At 38.0% G+C, this 23,838-nt stretch overlaps 1 protein-coding gene across 3 annotated transcripts in view; it reads right to left on the bottom strand.

The window, feature by feature from the left end:
• Positions 1-23,838, bottom strand: part of naaladl2 (N-acetylated alpha-linked acidic dipeptidase like 2) — a 460,031-nt gene that overhangs the window by 74,061 nt on the left and 362,132 nt on the right. For all 3 annotated transcript variants that reach the window (XM_005451121.4, XM_013270770.3, XM_025903118.1), the window contains one exon: positions 2,587-2,676. In XM_005451121.4, coding sequence (XP_005451178.1) covers positions 2,587-2,676 — 90 coding nt within the window. The remainder of the gene's footprint in view (positions 1-2,586; positions 2,677-23,838) is intronic.

The raw sequence follows: 23,838 nt of genomic DNA, 5'->3' as shown, positions 1-23,838 counted from the left end.
GTTTTAAACGGACAATAATTCATTTTATCATTTATCATCATACTAACTGGGGCACTGTGGTTGTTATGCTTTTGTGAAATGAAAGAGAAGAAAATGAGCTGTAGTTGCTTTTTTAGAAGACTTCTATTACCCAAGAGCTGCAGGAAATAATTAGTAATAAATAGTCAGTAATAAACTTAACTCATAAATCTAGAAAAAATTTCCAGGCACACAGATTTGGTAATCCGTTTATGGCAATCCCCATTAAGACACAGCATTGCACCAGGTTTTCTTTCTGTGTGCGAGCTCCACAACAAGCTTTACATTGTGACAATAAACACAGTCAAGACAAATAATCATAAAATAATCAACCTATATAAATGCCAGTGATTTCAGTTATTTGTCTGCTTCCATCTGGTTCCATCTCCACTCTCTGCATCAAAGAGTAAAAATGTCTTTTGTTTACAGAGAACAAACCTACACAGGAGTAGGATGAGCTACTACAGTTCTGCCAGGGTGGTACTTGTAAACTAAGTGTAATTTCTCACATATGAGGTGCCAAGGTAGGGACATAACAAAATGAAGTGTCTTCATTTAGAGCTGGGCTCCATAAAAGATAATGAAAATGTCACTGTGCCTTATGTAATTTGTACGCTGTGACAGCTTACCACAGTGGTGATAGCTATGGTAAGCTGGTGGCATTTATAAGCAATGAGAGTGTTCCTCCTAACAGCAAGGGCTATTTTAAAAAGGTCCTGTTAGCTGAGATGGAAATCCTAATTTGGCAACATCTTACATAAGCAGTGTGAATTTATTCTGACTTTTACAGAGGTGTCATTGTAGAGGGAAAAATATGTTACAACTATAGCAAAAGAACAAGAAAGGAAGGCTACAATCACAAGGGATGGCAGTGGATAAACATGCAGTGCATTTAACCTCAAGTTGCCTTTTTTATTTCCCTGAAACACCTTACAAGTTTTCTGGCAAGCTGCCCTGAATGTGCATATTTTCAAAGATGTGAAACCACATCTCTGCTTTTGCTTTTTTTTTTTTTTTTCTTTTCTTCAGAGTCAGAGCTTCATTAGATCTGCTGTACTGAGGAACTGAACATAAAGTGATTGTTCCTGCAAAGCCTGCTCATCTCCAGTAAATATCAATAGATTCTGGGCATTGACTGTTGCAGCTAAAATGGATTGTGACTTTTTATGCTTTACTTAGCTAATGACCCTGCTAATTTCATTTGCTACACCAGCTAAGTGACTGACAGCAGCTGGCTTTGCAGCTGCCTAGCAACAGCAAAAGCCTGGTACCAGTGTTCCCGCATGTATGATGCACCACCCGTTTCGAAGCATAGCAGGTATCGGATTCTGTAATGCGACGCTAAAGACTAGGGCTAATTATCAAAATGAGTTAGTCCTCCAACAGACTGGCACCATGTCCAGGGTAGATCCCGCCTCTCAACCTGTTGCACCTTAACGACGGCCTGGGACAGGCTTTAGCCTACACCACTACAATGAACTGGACAAGTGAAAAACAAATGTATAGCTGGATTTTCAAAATTAACATTAATTTACATTATTATAAATAACACATTTTTGCAAAATGACCCAGTTTGTTCTTTCCATCTGCAAAAGTTGTCCAATCCAATTAAACCTTCCTCACAAAGCAAGGAATACTGATAAGGTTATTGCAGTAATAATAATAATAATGTTTGTGTTTTTGTTAATAAAATGATATTTGATTGACAACTATTTTGATTGGGAAATTCTTGTGAACAGAAAACCACACAGCATGTATTTATGCATGAAGGATGTCTCATTTGTTGCATGGTGAACTGGCTTGTCTGGACTGTCACAGGCATCAGCAGTCAGCATTACAACCCTGTGGTGCAGCTCACTTATTGTCTGTCACTTGGTATATGTCTACAATTTGAGTCTGTTTTCTCTCCTCTTACAAGTGAGATTATTTTGTTGCCTTTTTGTTTTGGCTCTATTTGATAAAAGGATAATATTACAATTTGCGTACATAAACTTGCAAACTTTTCTAGAATATCTGACAATGGCATCAGTGGGATATTTACCAAGGTTGTCCAGCAGCCATCAAGGTAACGTTTGTGATTTTGGCAAAACTTTAATTTTCAAACTATTTTTCCATAATGCTTAGACATTGAGTAAAAGTTGTTATCCCGGGTTCATTCAACACGGACATGCTCATAGTGTAGTATTTTAGCAATTTCTGATGGAGGAGATAATCTCATTTGGGACAAGAAAGTTTGAGCCACATTTATGGCACGAGATTTCTTCAGCAGTGCACTCAGTGATATCAAACTATACACTCCTTTCAGATTTTATGCTCTGTTTACTGACATTCCCAATCAAGATCTGCCCAAGGCAGGATAAACCATGAACGTAGATGCTTTTTCATTGTTTTCCATCTGGAAGAATTTCATATTCTTTACATTTGTCTCCTAATTTTGACAAAATTCACAGCATAGAAAATACCATATGTAGCACAGAGGTCCCAAGTCAAGAGATCCTGCCTTACGTGGTAAAATCGTCATAACAGTCACAATTCTTGCTAGAATTACAAATAATTACATGGTCCTACCTTAGCAATGGTCTCATGGAACTTGAAAAGTGGGTCCAGGTTTTCTGGTGACTCTGAAGAAAACTGGGCCTCTGACAGAAAACTGGTGGTCTAAAAGAAAAGGGGTGAATAAAAAGAGAAGAAAAAAAGTCTTAAATATAAGATGATAAAGTTACTGTGTCCCGTCTTTTAAAGTATGAGAAACATTTAATGTTAGTGAGGGACAACAATGATTTATTTCTCCATAGCATGAAATAAAAAAAAGACACTTTTCCCTCCAGTTTCTTGTTTTTTTTCATATATTCTAATTTGTTCTCTTCTATTATAAGCGGGAAAGAGTGGAGTGACCTGTCAAGTTTTTGACAGGAAACAACAGTAAGTGCTCTCAAGGCCACAGAGCTGCTCAGCTTTTGTGTTGTGGTGTCAAACACACACACAAACTCACAGGCGGATGGCTACACAAAGTCAACCATGACTACACGCCACCTAAAATTACCTCACTGTCACCTCAGTATACTATGTAATGTCCTCAAAAAACAAAGTACCTCACTGTGACTTCAAAGTCATTGTGCTGCCTTTGTAGAAGTTTCTTTCTTTCCGTCTTCTTTCCTTCTTTTTTTTTTTTCAAATAGAGTCAAACCAAACAGCAGAGAGTTCATGATATCAGAAGTTCAAACACGGCACACTGCAGCAGTCTTGAACATCCTATTAGTTTTTATTTCATCCAGTTTTGACCGGTGTAAATGCTTTCAACAGGAAAAGTAAGTGTTACTTTTCAGTTATTTCTCCATGATAGTGCAGGATATTTATATTATTACCATGCTATGAGCAGGATATTTTATATCCACATAAAATCTTATGTGGATTAAGCATTTTTTTCCTTCTCTGTTCTCAACATTGTTGCAATTGCTGGCACCACAAACCTGCAAACTGTCAGGTCTTCTTCTTTTCTCTGTTTGCCTTTCCCTCACATCGAAGGGTCAAAGCAGGTGGCTGCCCTCCATGAGCCTAGTTATGTTGGTGGTTTTACTGCTTTTTCTCTTCTCGCCTGACTGTCACTAAGAGTTATCTCATATGTGAGCACTTTGTTTTTTCTTGCCCCATCACTAAACAAGTAAAACTGATACTGATTCTGCAGAAGCTTTTTATTTAGATATATATCTGTATATACACCTTTGCCTTATGTCATTTTGTTCAGGCAAAGTTTGTGTTTATTGTAAACATCGCTCATTTAGGAAAGTATACAACTAAAATGAGTGAAAATTGCACATAAAAAAATGAAAAAGGTACAATATGATCTGTGGGTACAGACATTTACATTCATTTACATTTATTTTCACTAATTTCTCACTCATTTGGACTTAAAGGAACTACTCTTTAGCATTTCATTAATATGGCCTGTTGTGATGTACACCCTCCGGGAATTCTGTGCTTCTGTTTTGCTGAGTGATTTTTTTGTTGTAGTAGTAGTTTGCTACTTAGCACTAATTAGCAGGCATCTGTGTCTGTAAGATGCATCCATATGGGTGTATCTTGCTAACCAAGTTCGGTAGCAGAAGCTGATGACTGATAATGGTAACCTCTTGTTAAAAATCAAGATGAATGCATTTAAAATTCAAGGATGACTTCATGGTAGTTAAGCCTATCTTTTGGTAAAATGTAACAAATGTAAATCAAGCTTTCAGAGTTCGGTTTAAACTTGCAGGATGCTGTACAACATTGTGATGGACTGGAACAAACGCTCAGAAGTGCATGACTCATCGGGCACCCTCAGGATACTGGAACAAAAACAAACGTTAAAGGAAAAAAAAAGTTGAATTCCCCATAGATGATGGGGTGAAACTGGCAATGCACTTAACTAGTCAATATAGCAGCCACGGTGAGCACACAGGGAATAGAAGTTTTACTTAACAGTTTGCATATTTATGCATTTCCAAGAAGAAACAAGGAGAAAGTTTTCATCAAACCCTGTGTGCTGCCTCTGAATAAATATGTGAATTATTGAACGCAGCATCTGCCTCAAAATATGCCCCTGTTGTTGATGTCAAGTTGCATATGTGCAGAGTTCCCCCAAAAGAATCCTCACCTCCTGCATTCAGAGGAGAAGAATTAAAATGAAACGCACGGATACAGCTGTTGTGCCCTCGCACAAAGACATGGCTTCAAGAGCTATTTGAGCCCTGGGGATATCTGTAGCTGTCACTCTCTGTGGTCAGACTGCTTTTTTCTGAAACTTTTGATGAGGACTTTAAAAATCATTGCTGTCATGATGAAGATAACACCACACACACACACACCTACGCGGACACACACTGTGTTAATTAATTTTCCCATTGAAATGAATTATTCCCTGTAATCACAAAGCTGCATGTTGTGGTGTTGCTCATTTAATATTTTGCTTTTAGACATTTTTTACAAGCACCATATTTCCCATAAGCATTAGTGCGTCACATGTTAACAGATGGAAGAATTAGCGAATGGCTTGTATTCAGAGACTGATAAGCAAGACATCCGAACAAAGAAGTTAAGAGAAGTCAAAGGTCATAAAATGCCAATGAATATGGAAAAAAATGAAACACAGAAAAGAAACATAACCAGTTTTGATCTACTATTCAAGCTTGTGAATACAGGTTGAATAGTTTTTTATAAAAACATAAATATTTTACAGAAATAATTTGAATTGCACACTGTAGTCACTTTAGTATAGCATTTCTAACAAGCACTATGCGGTGCTTTATGTCAAATTGACATATTTTCTCTGTGTTTCTTGGGTTCAGGATGGTGGGGTTATGGAGAACTGTTAAACCAGAGGAAAATGGCCAGGCTCAAAGATTCCCAAGTGGCATCCACTCTGTACTAAGTGCCCTTTGTATGGCTTATGTACAGCTCGCTTTCTTTTACAGTACAGACCCTCTCTGTGCCTCAACACTTAGGTTTGCTCTGACCTTCTCCTGGTGGTTAAAATATTGTAATGCTAAAATGGGTGTAATGGGTTATTATTTATAAGAACATGAGCATTAATCAGCTTGGGTTTGACAACTTCTTAAATATTATATTGCTTTTGTGCTGAAGGTTACTGCTGGGGTTAAAACAAAGAAAAAAAGCATGAAATGTTCAAATCCTCTGCTGGCACAAAACGATGCCTGAACCATACTGCGTCTCCTTTGTCACGCATAAACACGCACACCTACACACACACACACACACATGTTCAATCAATGTTAGTTTTTCTGAAACACAAAAGGAAGAAAGTGCCTCTTTAGCATGAATGACAGTGATACCTTTGGATTAAAGGTGTCCTACTCATCAATCAGGAATGTCCTCTATGAAACTAGATGTCCTTGTGACTTAAAAAAATACATTCTGAAATGTCCATTTATTTAAGAATGACTCTCAGCGCTTTCTAATCCTAGTGATAAATGCACATCTTCCATCTATTGCACAGAATAAATCAAATTCCACCTGCATCATCAAGGAGAATTTAAGCTGCACAGGTGTTATCCCCACTGCTCAGACATTCATAAAACAAAAATATTACTTTTGCTAGTGGATCACTTAACTACTGAAACCATTAATATGGCATTGTGGGACTGTTTGTGTATCTATTATAGTGTGGTGCTACTGTGAAACAAAAAACAGAAAGTACAATGCTGTGAAGAAAACAAATCTTACAGTATAATAGTGTCATTATCCATAATGAAGTGCATTATATTGGCAAAAGTAAATCATCTAATTCAGGTGTTCCAATCACTTCCATGGTCACAGGTATATAAAATCAAGCACCTAGGCATACAGACTGCTTCTATGAACATTTGTGAAAGAATGGGTCTCAGGAGTGAATTTAGCGCGATACCATGATATGATGCCACCTGTGCAACAAGTCCATTAGTGAAATGTCCTCACTACTAAATATCCACAGTCAACTATTAGTGATATTATAACAAAGTTGACACAACTGGGAAGCACACAGTGGTCACCAACTGCTAGATGCCCCTAACTTCATGTGGCTGTCATATTAGCTCATGAACAGCGTTTAGAAAGCTTCTTGGAATGTGCTTCCCTGGCTGAGCAGCTGCATCCAAGCCTTACATAACCAAGCGCAATGCAAAGGGGTCAGATGCAGTGGTGCAAAGCACGCCCCACTGGACTGAGTTGGCCCTTTCCTCTTCAAACATGACAAAATGACCTCTACCCAACAGAACACCTTTGGAATGAATTACAGCAGAGGCTGTGAGCCAGCCCTTATTCCACACCTGGTGGAAAGCCTTCCCAGAAGAGTTAAAGCTGTTATAGCTGCAAAGGGTGGGTCCACATCATATTAAACCCAATGAATTAAGTATGGCATGTCACTTGAAGTCATACGTGTGTGAAGGCAGACGAGCAAATACTTTTGGGAATACATACTAAAAAGCATCATTTTCTATGCTAGCTATAAGAGTGACAATTTCATTGAAAACGTTACTGGGTTAAATAATTATTTGACCTAATACTGAATTTGTAAGTTTGACCACTTACAAAGGACTGAACAGTATATAATTTGTATTGTAGTTTCATTTTAATGAAGACAGATAGAATAATATAAACACATAAAACACAAGATAAAATACATTACATAAAAGTTAGAAATTTGAAATAAATTTTTATAAATTAACCCTTGGTCATCCTAGCTCTTGGCATGTGAGGTGAGGATAATCATAAGAAAATTACTGTATCCACCCAGAACTACATGAGAGGAGTTTATAATTTTGTTTGTAACAAAACAAATTTCCCACCTGTGGGACTAATAAAGGTCATCTTATCTTATCTTATCTTTATTAATGATCTGAAGGCAGTTGGGAACACATTCACCTAGCCAAGTTCCAGACCTCAGTCCTATAGAAAATCTGGGGAAAGCACTGCAGCTTCGAATTGCCAAGCGGCAGCCAAGAAAACGAAATGATTTAGAGAGTTTCTGCAAAGAGGACAGAGCCAAAATCACTCATGAAGTGTGTGAAAACCCAGAGGCCAATTACAAGAAACACCTTACCAGTTCAATTTGCAACACTGGTTTTTGTACAAAGTACTGAGTAATGATTTGTTTGGTGATTAAATACTTAACTAACTTACTAACCTTTTTGTAATTTATTTTTTCTGGATTATTGGTTGATATTCTAACTCTTTCCCCAAAATTGAAGTTTGCTTCTTTGAAAGTGAGCAAACTTACAAATTCAACAAATCAAATAATTATTTAACCCAGTGTATACAAATATACTTGTCTTTGCAGTTGCCAACACTGTGGTAGTTTCTTGATTCTAAAAGAAGGCGATGCAAAAAATAATTAAAGTGGTCAGAACAATGTGCTTCTTTTGCAATGAAAAAAGAGACCACAGTTCAGGGTGGTAACAAAATTCCACTGTAACACCATATGTGACCATTAAGAAAATCCATTCAGAAAAGGAGGATGTAAGAACCAGAAAACTAAATCAGTTGAAGTTGTCAGATCAAGCATCCAGCAAGATAATACAAAATCAATGAAACAGCAAGAACGGGCAATGGAGGCTTCACTGAAAGCAGCGTGGGTCCAAAAGTAAGCAAACACAAGATGGACAGAGAACTCAAAGTGTGTATGAGTGATGTGATGGAGGCATTGACAGAAGGAAAGTGAAAGGAATAACAAGAGAAACGGAATTTCCAGGATAAAAAACATGTTTTTTCAGATTTACATATACGTGATAAGCTATGCCACCAGCAAAGCCCCCTCACATTACCACTCCTTTATGCTTGACATTGGGAACCATATATGCAAATGCATAAGTCTCCTGCACAACAGGTGACACAATCTTTTTAGAGGTATTCATGAGATCATTTCGTAGCTCTTGCCACAATATTCAATTCTATTCAATTTTCAATTGAATGTTATTTATACAGTACCAAATCACAACAACAGTCTCCTCAAGGCGTTTTATATTGTAAAGTAGACCCTACAATAATACATACAGAGAAAAACCCAACAATCATATGACCCCCTATGAGCAAGCACTTTGGCAACAGTGGGAAGGAAAAACTCCCTTTTAACAGGAAGAAACCTCCAGCAGAACCAGGCTCAGGGATTCAGAGATTAATTGACTGATTGGTTAAACTTACTGTATATTAACACTAGTCACCAGTCCAAAAGTGACCATTTTAGGCTTTAGTATACTACTGCATAGTGTATACCTGGCACCTTCCATGGACCTTCTTCCTGTCGATATCGGACAAATCAGCATCACTGAAGTCAAGACAGCGATCCGACTCCTCAAGAGTGGAAAGGCCACAGACCTGGACGAAATCTTCGCCGAAATGCTGAAGCATGGCGGACCCCATCTTGAAGCCGCCCTTACAAGACTCCTAAACGCCTGCTGGTCAACATCACATGTACCCGATGATTGGACAAAAGGCACCATCATCAAACTTCCAAAAAAAGTTGATTTGGGTGACTGTAACAACTGGCGGGGCATCACGTTGCTGTCGGTACCCGGGAAAGTGTTTTGCCTCGCTCTTTTGAATCGGCTACGACACGCAGTGAACGAACGATTGCGAGAAGAGCAGGCTGGGTTTCGGAGTGGCCGGTCATGCGTCGAGCAAATCTTCACCCTCCGCATGATCATTGAACAAACATTGGAATACCAAAGGAAGATTTCTATTAATTTCATTGACTTCGAGAAGGCTTTTGACAGCGTCCACCGGCCGACTCTATGGGCTATCCTACGCCACTATGGAGTCCCTCAGCAGTTTGTAGATGCCTTTCGTTGTCTCTACTCCAACTCGCGTTGCTGCGTCCGGACGGATGACAGCTGCACAGATTTCTTCAAGATCAATACTGGTGTCCGACAAGGATGCGTGCTATCCCCTTTCCTCTTCCTGTTGGTAATTGACTTCATCATGCGACGATCAGTTGACCAAGCTGGCATCGGTGTGCCCTGGCACGAAGCGCATAATCTCACTGACTTGGACTTTGCAGATGACATCGCCCTGCTGGGCTCGACTCAGGAAGACCTCCAAAAGTTGACCGCGGCCCTACAGAGGGAGGCGACGAAAGTTGGATTAAGAATCAGCGCCAAAAAAACCAAGGTACTCCGAGTTGGCTATGCACGTGCCCGCATTCCTGTCATGATCAACCAACAACGTACTGAAGAGGTGGAGAATTTTACATATCTTGGCAGCATCATCTCGAATGACGGGGTCTCTGATCAGGATGTCGACGCCAGAGTAGGGAAGGCAGTTGGTGTCCTGCGACGTCTCCAACCTATTTGGAACTCGACCTCCCTGAATGTTAGGGTCAAGATCAGACTACTGAACTCTATCGTCTTCCCTACTGCACTTTACGCTAGTGAAACCTGGGGCTCAATAAGTGCAATTATTCAACACCTGAACGTGCTTCAACAACGTGGCCTGCGGCAAATCCTGAGAATTTCCTACCGGGACCGAATAACAAATGAGGAGGTCCTACGAAGAGCAGGCACCCGCCCATTAGCCGATGTTGTTGCAGAAAGGCGCTTCCACTTTGCGGGCCATATTTTACGCCTACCCCCTCAGCGCCCAGCTAAGATTGCCATGACATGGCGTCCACGCACTGGCAAGCGAAAGCAAGGCCGACCAAAGACCACATGGCGTCGAACATTCATGGACGATCTGAGAACTGTCGACATTGCCTGGGACGAAGCTGAAGCAGTCGCTGCTGACCGACATCGATGGAGATCACTAGCTGCCCGATGCGCCGCCCGGTGTAGGAGGAACTAAGTGCTAAGTAAGTAAGTAAGTCTATTTAAATAATATTTATTTATATATATATATTTTGGTGACTTTGCTGATAATGAGCTCTAACAAAAGGCTGCCAGAAATAATTTTAGTAATGTGAATGACTGCATGTAGAATGTACTGTAAGTTTTTCTGCATCTTTTCATATTCAAGTATGTTTTTCTCCTTTTTCTGTGGGATAAAAATGACTTTTGTCAGGTGTCAGTTAATCTGGTGGAAACAATGCAAGCAAAATATCACATTAGATTCTCTGTAGTGTATTGCTGCGTATGAAATGAGAGAGAGGGCATTTATACAACTCTTAAAAAATGTGTACGCTGATGTGATCAAATGAAGTACTATTACACAATTGAACCAACAGTCTTTTGTTTTATTCTTGATGAAAAGTACTCAGAAGTTATAACATGGTTTTTTGCAGGCAACAGCTGCATTGCATTCGCAAATTCTGCACACATTTCAGACCGCGACTAAAAACATTTGATGATTTACTCCCTTACAATAATGGGGCCTTACAAAAAGTGTTTTGGTATCAGATTTTAGGTCTGAAAATAAATGTAAAACCCAAAATGTTTGTGCATCTCCTGAAACAATAAAGAGAAGAAAATAGAAGCTGTTATTTTGTATCCCGATAACTCCACAACTCCATTTCCTCAATGTCAAACTTATGGGCAGAAACAACACAGGGACTGACCTTGTATAAGAAAGTGTATGCTTTTCATAGGAGGCTGGAGGTATTCAAACCTGACATATAACAGGGTTTGCTAGACTTTCTAAAAACTTTAAGAACAAACCAGAGGGAACAATCAGCTTCATGCTTGAGAATGAGTTTCTGCAAAAGCTGATAAAAAAAAGAAAGAAACTTACTTCAAGGATTTCAGCTTGGAAAAAACAAGCTCTACTGTGCACTGAAAACCCATTTAAAAATCTGCCCTTGGGACACTACAGCTTCTCTGTAAACCGAGTTGATTGAGCTCTATCAAAACCTGCCTCTGCAAGAAGCTCACTTTGACTTTCACTTTCTGGACAAAACGAGGTCCCTGCTTCAGACGTTCCCTGCTTACAGAACATGACCCCTTTTACATGCTCATCATTTGCTACAACATTCTGCTGCAAATCAGCATTTTCAACGGTGGATACCAAAAGAACACAGCAGACCTCTGCATAAAGACATCAGTGTCCCTGGCTAGCCATTCCTCCTTCTTGCCTATATTCAAGGACTTGATAGCATAAAAAGTGTCACTTATGTGGTTAATACTGTAGAGAAATGTCCTTAACAAACAAAGTTGGGGAGTTTTGAAGATTTAAATATCATCAATTCAGTAAATGAACACAAAGGAAAACTGGATAGCCATATTTTTTAGACTGAAGGTATATTAAAAGGCATATAACTGTGTTTTTGCTGGATTTAAACATTTTCCTCCCATGTCTTAGGCCATCTTTCTCCACTTTATTTAAGTACAGCTTTGTGCACAGTTTCCACAGGAGTAGTTTCTCTCTTAAAGGAGTGTCAGGAGAGTCTGGCAGATCAGACACTATAATTGCTCTTACCAATTTATTCCACAGATTATGTCTGATAACGATTTGATCTGTTTCCAAAAGTTTGATGTTTTGTAACTATATAGATACGGAATAGCATTTTTATTATATCTTTTTTTCCCAGTATACACGCAATGGCCACTTCATTAGTCACACTTTGCTAGTACTGGGTTGAACCCTGTTTGCCTTCAGACCGCTCTTATTTCTTCATCATATGGTTTCAACAAAGTGCTGGATTTTGGTCCATATTGACATGATAGCATTGCTAAAGATTTATCTGCCTCATATCCATAATGAAAGTCTCCCATTTCATCACATGTCAAAATAAGTCTGAGGCCATCTCTTAATAGAAGATAGATTGTGGAAATAGAAAAGCGTGCACAGATGAAATGTATTTACCAAGTGTCAGACGCTAACTTTACACTGTCTATTAGTACAATCACTTGTAACTCCAAGTGGTTATAACCATGACTTTAGGAATGAAAAAACTAAAGTTTAACATTATTTTTCCCTATATAGCTGTCATGACAGAGACCAATGCCATTTTTATAATAAGCTGTAAAAAAACTTACTATGGGATTTAGCATTGATTATGCCTCTACTTTTAATCCATATAGCAGTTTAATTTATTTAACCTAAAAAGAAAAGAAAAAGCACTGGAGAGTATTGCACAGTGTACATGTTTCTTCCCTACCATGTATAGTGTAAATTTGTCTCTATTGTTGTACAGTATTGTTTTTATAGATTACTGCCGTATCTTGTGTACTCTTATCTAAAAATTGTACAGCAAATTGTAACTGCAACTATTATTAGTCAGATATTGTTCCAATTGAATTCTTTGATAAACCTTATTTTACAGTTTCAGTAAACCTTTACATCATTAAGCCCAACCTAAAAAAAAAAAAAAATTTAAAAAAAGGATCTTTGACACAAACTGATGCTGACAGTGTTTGAAATAATGAATGTACTGCTTATAACGTTTTAGAGAAAGCTCCCATGACAACTGATAAAAGTAAAAGCTGAAGCAACAAAAAGGTTAACCGCTTCAAAACCAGCAAGAAAAAAAAGACACATCCTTTTCTTCTAAAGTTTCATGCTTTTTGTAAAGTAGAACTTCTTTTCTAGAAAGGACACAACACCATGACAAGAACAAGGTCATGAATAAACTCAATTACAAGTGTGAAGATACGTGTGATATGGTCATATCTGGAGTCTAGTATGCTACTGGAGAGCCCTGTATCTGGAGAATTACATTTATCTACCAATAAAATGCAATGGTGAATATAATTTTCACACACAGAAATAGAAAAAGGTTCCACAAAAAGATTTTCTTAAAGGCAGAACTTTGTGAATCTGAGCATGGCCAGAAAAGTTGTCTGAAGTCTTTGGAGCTAATGTTTCATTTTAGCTACCTTGATGAGGTTGGCTATTGTCATGTGGTTGCTCAGCTGCACAATACTACCAGATAGAAAAAAGTGAGCAGAATTTGGGTAACAAATGTGTGTTTAGGTTTTATATTTTAAATATGTTGGGATCAGCTCCAGTACAATCCCCCTTAGGCTTCATCTACTCAGGAAGAAACTCACTCGAAACTTGATGTGGGGACCAAAAAGCATACAAACTGATATTTAGTGACTTCAGTGACTTAGTCATTTCAACTGAAGTAGTGATTTAATACTGCTGCTTGACATACAATAGGGTCATAAATATGTTGAAGCGTTACCTAGGCAACCAGACCATGGAACATCCACTAGCAACCAGCCGTCAGTGACAGAGTAATTCGCATCAAGCAAATTGCTTCCTGTGTGGATGGGGCTTTAGGATTTTGTTACTATGTAGCCTGTGTTCTCTCATGATGTATCCACAGTTACAAACTGTATCAGAGAGGCCTCTAGGATGGGATCACTACCTTTACTCTAACCTGTGTTTACTCTAGTCTGGCTGATAGCTTTTACACTCTACTATGGAGAGACCAATTGCTGTGAAGGAAATGAAAAACCTTTTATCTCTCTTCTGAAATAGCACACACATAGCTGTTCAGTAATACCTGTATAATCCAACTTGAGCTAGACTGTATCTGACTACAGTAACTTAACAACTACTGTCAGTGTGAACTACACAATAGCTTCTGGTGTATAATTCATGTTTTGAAAAAATGTTGGTTTCATGTCTGTGTATATGTTTATGAGGAATACCAAGCAAAGCAAACACTTCAAATATTGTTGGGTAGGTGATCTCAAAATGTATTTATTAGTCGTTTCACATTTTCCATGACCTATTGCTATTTATTTATTTATTTATTTATTTAGTTTTTGGTGTGCCGTAGTAACATTTTTACCTCAAGTGACTTAACATTCAAAATTTTTCCCTCTCTTATCCACACCAACAAGAATTATTGTGCTGCGATAATTAGCATGTTAAGTGCAGGACACAGTAGCTCAAGTTCAGTTAACACAGCTGTTACCTCAATCTGAAAATGCAACTGGTGGTACTTTGCGAAGGTTGCACACCATTTCACACTCACAAGATTAGAAATAAGAGAAAACAAACACTGGCTAAAATTGATGTAGCATCTGCTTTATTTCTGAGCGATGCATCTCTCATGTTTTATTTCTGATGAGTTTGATTGAGAATCTTTAGAAGCGGTTCTGCATATCTGAATCATAGCATATTCATAATATCTGCTAACTCACTGTTATATGGCTTTTATTTAGTCTCTACATTTAAAAAAAATCTCCCTTTTGCCTTATCATGAGGGTAAGAGGGTATTGTATTGTTGTATTGTATAGCATTTTTTTTCTCCCCATGAAGCTCAAGCGTGTTTATTTTGACCTTACACCAATTACGTATATATTAGGGGTGCAACAATACATGTATTGGTATTGAACCGTTCGATACAGTGCTTTCGGTTGGGTACGCATATGTATTGAACAATACAAAATTTTTAATTTATTTTATCAACTTTTCTTCTGACGATGCTGTCTGTGTTGAGAGCTCAGTGGATCTGCATTCGACTATTCCGCCTAGGCTGCACTGTCGAGCGCAGATCCACTGAGCGTCGCACAAGCTAGCGAGACAGAAGTTAACCTCGTTGCAACATGGCAACTGCCTCAACGCTACCCGAAATTGAACCTCCTCCACCCTTACGAGATTAACGCTGACAGCACTAGTGGGAACACAACGAATATGCACATTTACGCTGACATAATCCTAGTGCAAAGACAATTGGAAGCAGACAAAAACAGCAACAAGCACACATGCTACAAACTTTACCCGAGTCATTTAGACAGCCGTTAGCACATGATTCTAAGAGGGGAAAAGAAATAGACAGGGCAATTGCTACTTTTATTGCTGTCGACATGCGACCCTTTTCTGTTGTAGAAAACATCCCCCTTATGGGGACCTGATATGTTTAATTTAAATTAATTTAATTTTAACTTTTATTTTGGAAAGAGCCATTTCTCTGTAATAAACTCTCTTTTCCACATATCAGTTTTGAGTTAAAAGAAGTATTTATAATTTTAATAAATTACAAATTAAAAAATGAATGAAAATTTTGTTGTATCAAAAAAAGATCGAACCGTGACACCAAAGTATCGAACCGAACCGAACCGAACCGTAAATTTTGTGTATTGTTGCACCCCTAGTATGTTTAGATATATATCTATCTATATATATATATAGATATAGATATATCTATATATATATATATATATACACACATATATCGGGCCTCTCGTTGAACTTTAAGGCTGTAAAAGTTCAGTAGAGTAAGTATGGCAGCCAGACTATTAAGAACAGGTAATACTTTAAAACTGGATTCTGAAATGGACTGAAAGAAGGCCAGTATGCCATTTCTTCCCTGTTAAAAGGGAGATGCTGCATTTTGATCAGCCTGCAAGCGACAGAATAACAACTGAACAAGTTTAGCATACAAAGAATTCCAGAAGTCTAATCAAGAGGTAAGAATGGCGTGAAAATAGGTTTTCCAAGTCAAACGGAAGGAGGTAGACCTTTACTTTACTGAGAAGCCTTAAGCAAAAAAAAGGTTATTTCAACAACAGGTTTAATCAGTTTATCACATCAGTCAGTGAAAAACCAGGCCAAAGTTCCTTACAATCAGGTGACAGTCAGAAGACAACTGACTGATGATGTTGTCATACTTATATAAAAGGTTTAGTTGCTCAAATAAAGATCTGGTATAGAGAGAAAAGCATTTTGTCAGACCCCTCAGAATGAAAATGGGAGCCACAGTGGCACCTTGAAGTATCCCAGAAGTGGAGACACACATGATGAACACTATTCTGAAGAGTCCCAGAGCAAAAGGACAACAGAATTACCAGAATCAACAATTAAAAACCCGGTCATCAAAAAACTCTTAAAAGGGATTTTTCTGTGCTATGTTGTGATTTGAAACCAGAAAGAAACTTCTCAGACATACTGTTTAAATACAACTAGAACTGTAGTTGGTCACAAGCTGATTTTTCTTTCCATTTCTTCTCTTTCCTTTTCTTTTTTGATAGAAAAGGGAACTTAGAAATGGGCTTAAAGTTTGAGGGAATGGAGAAATCAAATTCATCTTTTTGATGGGGGGGCTGTACTACAGCATGTCTGAAAGCAGCTGGGATACAGCCAGACATCAGTGAGGAATTAATTATGTCAACAATACACGGACCAAAGAGGACCAAAGAGAAAATGCCTCATAGTAGAAATCTTTTCTTCAAAAACTGTAAGAATTTTGTCAAAAGGTGCAGGTCAGGGTACAATACAAGTACAATCACAAGGATTTATAAGAGAGGGGAGAGTGCTAAAAAAAGTGAGGTATGTGGCTGTTGTTTAACACAAAGTTTGATAAAAATTGGGTTTTTCCCAGCATGGCTATCTAGTACTCCAGCACACTTTTTCTTATAATGTGTAAAGAAACTTGAAGTTGATCCTTCTTCCATCTTCTCTTAGTACATTGACAAGAGTGCACGTAGTATCATTCAACTACAGGTCTTTCACTGGTTTAACCTTTAAGCCTAAAAGAACCATGTCCAGCCTGACAAACAGCTGACCCCCCCACACCGGCACCATCTTCCCAAACAGAAGTAGAAACAGGTGTTTACTAAGAACATCAGCAGACCTTTTTTAAACATGGAACAAAAGTCAGGTACTCAGGAGCCTGATTAGGCTAGAGTTAATAGACAGACTCAAGGCTACATCCATAGGGTATGTGAAAAATATCCATTTTATTAGTAATGTATAACACTGACGCTTCGACAAATTCAAACACGGGAAAGAGATGAAAGCACTGAAAGGACATATAAAGAGGTAATGACTGACTTGAAAATAAAGGCAAGGAAAAGGAAGGGAACATGAAGTATAAGGGAAAAAAAGTATGAATATAAAAATAAATCTTTGAGAGTTTTCAAAAGGTTAATGCAGTAGATTCTTGTGAAGTAAACACCAAGCAGACATTCACTTTTATCACCAAATGAATGCAAAGAGGAGAAAGGAGACGCATTGTCAAGCTTAGTTCCACCTCAGCTGGATTGTCATTGATTTTTTCCCCCCTTTTTTCCTAGTCAGTATCCCCTCTGTCTATCCTTTTCAAGTTCTCACTGTCTGTCCAGGTGCTGGATGTAATTGGATTCCCTCACTGAAAACCTGTGATTTTAAAACTCTGCTGGAGTGAGTTCTGACAGCTAGTCATACTTTGCTGGCGAACACTTCTAGCCAGTCATCATTATCTAAGCGTAAATATCCATATTAATTATTTACACATGGAATACATACAATAATATACTTAAGTGTACCGATACTTCAAAATATTATAGATGTATACCTTCATGCATGTGAACACAGCTAAAACTCCATACAGTCAATACATGCCAAAATAGGCATTATTTAAACATCACTTACTAAAAGTACTAAAAGAACAACTGAAACACCCAATATTGAGGAAAAGACAGAAAACTGCTCTGTGTTGTAATAATTAAGTAGACATGCAACCAAAGGAAAAAAGAAGCAAAGACATCAGCATTCAAAGACATGTTTTAACTCAGACAAAAGCGAAGGGCAGACTGTAGAGAGACTGCTGAACCCTGGTGAATACTTCATGGGTGAGAAAATAAAACATCTAGGTGTCTTCAATTGGGGTCAAGCACAGCCAACAGAAAAGCACCGAGAACAAAATGTTAATGAATGAAGAGGAGAATGCTTCTAAAGGTATCACTGTCGCTATCCTCAGACACTGCTTTAACTGTTATCATGTACTCATTTGAGCTGGAACTAAATGCATGTTTTGTGTCTGTGTGCATCACAGTCCAGTTTTCAAATATAAAATCCAATATTAGAGGTGTTGTTTTAATGTTTCCCTTGTGCGATCAATACCGTATCTATCTATCTATCTATCTATCTGATCATTCCTATGACCTGTAGTCTCTATATACTTCTCTGTCCTCTGTTTGGCAGCATTGTCATCCCATCCCTCCTCATCTATAATTCTCCCACATTTTCTTCATTTATCTCTGATTGTCTGTTATGTGACTTCTCTCCCTTTCTCTCTCGCTCTCTCATTCTCTTCTTCTGTGGTATTACTGCAGAAGGATCTAGGGGAGTTAGTGGCTGATTAGGCAGAAGAACCAACTTAAGCCTGGTTATTGGTCTCCTTTTTTCCCTCTCACTACACACACGCGCGCACACACAATATGGCAGGTGGGAGAACCCTAAGATGAGGCGTCATGGTGCAGCATAAGGAAAAGAATTACTTCCCAATGAGTCACATAATAACTTGTTTCATGAGCTCAAGTAGATTTTTCTTTGTGTATATCTGTAGTCAGCTGGCATGTGCTGGTACTCCAATATTCACGGCTCTACTCAAGATTATGACTTTATAAATATAAAGTTATGTCTGGTACTCTTGAAAAACACAGCGTGCAATGTCCCAGTCTAATGGAGTACATCACACAAGCAAACTAACCAGTTTAACCTGCTGTACCAAATTGTCAAATGTAATGCAACTTTTGAGTAACACAAAATTCATGTACTTCAGTTAGTCTTAGGAGCTCGGAGAGGAAGCGACTGGACTTCTTCAAGTTTCTTGAAGACATTTCAACTCTCTTCCAAGAAGCTTCTTCAGTTCTAAAAAAAGATGATGGTACGAAAGACGATTAGGGCCACTGGAAAAAAAAAAAGTGGGCATGTCTTTTTTTTTGTTCTTTTCCAGAATTCTGAGAAAAGAATACCTCAAGTATTTAAAATAATTATATTCTTCACAAAAACATAATAACTAAAATATGTGATGTTTACACTTACTGAACAGTCCTTACCTTTAAAAATAATCTTCCTCACCTGCCCTGTCTTCCTTACATCTTTCTCCATCTCTAATGTGTCACACATTAATCTTTTTTCTCTCCCTGGCCAACTGTACATTACCTAACAGACACATTAGACCCATTGTTTGTTGAGCTGCATTTATAATGTTGTTTGTAGTTGTATTAAGTTGTATTTAAAATGAACTGGCATTTAAAAACCTTACTCTGTTTCTGATCACTCATTTTTCCAAAGCACTATAACAGTAACACAACTTTATTTAATTAAGCACCAGGAAGACATCAAAGAGATGAAAAGAAAAAATAAGGATGTATTGAAGGTATAGGCGAGCCATGACATGTCATTCTTGTTTGATTACTGAGCAAGTCACTCCCACATCTAAAATTAAGCTCACAAAGATGCATGTTTATGCATTTACTTATGTATAAATATTTATTTTTTCCAGTTGAACTATATCTGACTCACAAATTGATGGTGTCAGAAGTCTCAGTCTCTCTTTTCTGTGATGCATTGGTGTTAGCAATTAGCACAGAGATGATTTCAAATGTAAATATCTGACACTGAAAAAAAAAACCCAACACACACACAAAAAAAACTGGAACATTCCTCAGTCTAATTTTAAACCCTATAACCCAGGCCTGTCCAGTAACTAAGCCCCTGAGTATCTTCTATTTTGGTGAGCACATTAGGTACAAGAACATGATCACACACACATACACTGAACTCCATGCCAGTTCCTGATACACTCCATCTCTGTGGCAGTTATTTGATTATACCCTGGGGCACCATATGAGTGAGAGACAATCTGAGCAAGAGAAGGGGAGAGGGTGTAGGGAAAAAATGAGACGAATTTGAATTTGACAGCGAGCAAAAGATGGAGAGACTGGGAGTGGGAGGTGGGAGAGCCGAGATAAAGAATAGTAGTGACAGTGCCTGGATCAATACCGTGTTGAGATATTCATTTGGACTCTGCTGGGGTTCCCAAAGTAAGCACACACTCTGTTCCTCTCTGTCTGTCTTCCTATCTTGCTCTCTTTATATCAGCATCTTATCCTCTCCCTCTCTGTCTGTCTTCCGTCTCGATAGTTCACCACTGGGTGTCACTGAGGGAACAAAAGAGGCAACCTCAACCTCAGTTTGCTATCGAGAGCATCTGGATGGCAAGAGTGAACTTTTAACGGATCAAAGCTGGGATTCATTCACTTTTTAATTAAGGCAATGTTGTAAATGAAGGGTTTATCATTTGCAGACCAGTGACTACTTCAATCTGCATTTGGAGTTGAGTGGATGGGAAATAACATGACCCCATCATTAGTGATAATGTAATATTTTGCATTGTGTATCTGGAAATCCATGCAGCATTACTGTGAAAGAGAAGGACCCTAATTACTCCAACAGCTTCTACCAGATGGTTCATGATGAGAATGAATCCCCTCAAAATATTTTTTTTACCAGTAATATTTAAATGGTCCATTTCTAGCACTGTATAGTGGAAAGGTTTGAAGCTCCTATGTCACATGAATGAACCATGTAGTCAGAATGGGGACGTTCTTATTGTACACAATCATAGAAAAAAAGTATTTTTAAATATTAATTATCAAACTCAAACTTTAAGTTTCAACACCATTTTTCCATTATGTTGCTACATGTACAACATTGTTACAGTAACTCAGGATGCTATTTGAAACACCAATAAAATAAAAATCCCCAAGCTTTTGATATGTATTTAGGCCATCATTACTCTGTCTAACAAAGCAAAATAATGTAAACATCAGAGAATATAGCAAATCACAATGCAGTTACTTCTTTTAATGAAAGAAATCTGAAATATAAATCACACTGTAATGACTGTCAGTCATCTTCAGTAATCTTTGTAGTTTGAAAGCTCGGATTCCGTGTGTTTGAAAATGATTTGGTTTTAACTGGGAGCAATATGCGCTGGAATTGTTAATATACAAAAATGTAACTGGTCCTTACTGGGTGACATTAATAACAGCTTTCTTGTTGTCTTGACAGCTAAATGGATGAAAAACTAAAGAGGCATCTAAGATTTTCTGTTTGCCATCTAGCAATGTGAGTATTTCTTTATTTACAATTGAGATCAACAAAGCACATTAAATTTAACATTTTCTGAAATGCTGTGCTGATTTCACACACCCATGCAGTGTCTAGTACAATACTGTTTTCTTTCTAACACCTTTGATTATGTGGTTTGAGTTCATTGAGCACACTTATTTGCCAATGCTCTGCTTCACACAATTTGATGCAGGTTCACCTAGGTATGCCCCATATAACTACGGTCCACTGGTTCAGACTGCTGAAAGGCTCTACTGGGGCAGCCATCAGGCATTTTAAATGATGACTTGATGCTGGTAAAATGCTTCTTGATGGAAAGGTAAGTGTACTTTTTTCCCAGATAGCTCAGGGACCTGTTCGTCTTGTTTCCCCAGCTCATTCTAAAAATAGGTTGGAGAATCATTTTATACACCACTAAGGTTCGGTTCCCTAGTAAAGCCAGACTCCAAATCTATCAAGTGACAACATTTTGCCTGGGTAACTTTCACAGCTGAACTTGCTTTTCAGCTTAAATCACAAATTCAAGCTTCGACATGTGAACATGCAACTCTCTCTTCACCATGAATCATAATGCTCAAATTCACCCGGCAAGTGTTCACAGCCTTATGAACAGTAGAATCTTAAACACTAATGAAAATGTGAAAATGAGTTAAATGAAAACATCTATACAAAATAATACAACAGACACATGAGTGGATCCTTTTTGTGCAGAATAGCTGATAATAGATGAAGTCCAAATAAGCACTACCAGGAGATCCACAGTTTTGTCACCCAATGCTTTTAGAAACAAAGAACTTATATGTTATTTTTTATCAGTAACTTGACCAACACTGCTCCTCCTACCACAGCATCTCAATGGAATTCCAATCTGAGCTTTGATGTAATCATTCAAGAACTCTCCATTTCTTAGTTTTCAGCCAGTCCTTGTGTTATTGTCCTGTTGCAGGGTCCAGTTACTTCTTCAACTTTTTTCTACAGATGGTCTCACACATTTCTGACACCTCCACTGACACTTCATGACACTTCCATCTCCATGCTTCACAGCTGGTATGAGGTTCCTTTCCTGAAAAGCTGAATTTGGTTTACTACAAAAATTCATTTTTAGACTCATCTGTCCAAAAACCATTATCCCAGAAATAGTCTTTGTCTACGTTCTCTCTGGCAAATATCAAGCTGGCCTTCACGTATCGCTTAGAAAGCAAAGACTTCCTTCTTGCATCCCTATTATTCGAATTAAACTTGTGCAGTCTCTTTCTGACTTTAGAGGCTGCTGTAGGTCAGGCAATTACATTTTAGGGTTTTTGGAGCTCTCAGGGAGAACTTGCTTGGACAGCCAGACCTGGGCATGTTGGCAGTTGTTTTGAATGTCCTTCACTTGTAGACTATTTTCCAGACAGTGGGGAATGGCTGATTTGAAATTATTTTGATATCTTTTTAAATCCCTTACCAGGCTCATAAGCTGCTACAATCTTCTTTCTGAAGGCCTCAGACAGCTCTTTTGATCTCACCATGGTGTTAACTCTCACTTCTACAGTCGGGAGCACATCAAATTAAATGTCTGAGGGTTAAATAAGGTTGGGAAGATTTAAAGGGCAAGGCTCCATCAAAATGCAGAGTAACAATGTCCTACTTATGTCCACATGCTGTGATACACCTTTGTTTAGGCATTATAAGTGGAAATAAATTACATTCTACTGAAAATGTTTGAAATCTTTCCTTCAGTTTTAATTGTTTAGTTATATTGATTTTAAATATCTATATGTCAAAGTATGCTAAAAAAAAAAAAAAAAACACATACTAATTTTTTTATATGATCGACATGCTTAACTTAAGTCCAAATAAACTATTTAATGGGCCCACTTATGACTGTTGACATTGCTTAGTTTGTCCACCAACCCATGTTTGGAACCATAAAATCTTAAATCTTAAAAACTGTATACTGGTCGGCTTCTGCTGGTCACCAGTACTCATAAAAATGGTGAAATTATTCAAGTGGGAAAGTCATAATAGCAATTTTGTCATAAACAGGGCATCCCAGAATAAGGACTTAGTATCCCAACCATCAAAATAATAACAGCAACAAGCGAAATTAAATGAGTAGTCCATTAAATTATAAAAAAAATATACATGCCTGGCAAGCCAACACAAGGAAGGATACACTACTTGTGTATTGTTGTGTAGCTATGTCTCATTAATAGAAAGGATTAATCTGTCTTAGTGGATGGATATGCTGCAGTTTGAAGGCTGCCAACCCCAAATGGTGTTCAGCCATTTCATTAATGCCAAACCACATTGTTATTAAACCCAGCGATACACGTACCTCCACAGGACGATCAGCCACTGGGAACTTGCCAAAGAAGTCAAACGACGAGAGTGCACCATGTGTTATACAGCCTGTTTTCAAAGCAGTGCAGATTTACACCACAGTGTAGCACTCTTACAACAAAGTTTGTACATGTTCACACACATGACCTCCCTTCATCGAGATAACTTTTCTTGATTTTGTTAATAACTTGATTTAGATTGAGAAAAAAATCATGATGGGTATTAATAATTAAAAAAAACTTA

Source organism: Oreochromis niloticus, linkage group LG23 (genome assembly GCF_001858045.2).
Source record: "Oreochromis niloticus isolate F11D_XX linkage group LG23, O_niloticus_UMD_NMBU, whole genome shotgun sequence".
NCBI classification, from domain to species: Eukaryota; Metazoa; Chordata; class Actinopteri; order Cichliformes; family Cichlidae; genus Oreochromis; species Oreochromis niloticus.
The sequence above is the reverse complement of the archived record's forward strand: the minus strand, read 5'-3'. Positions and strand labels throughout refer to the sequence as shown.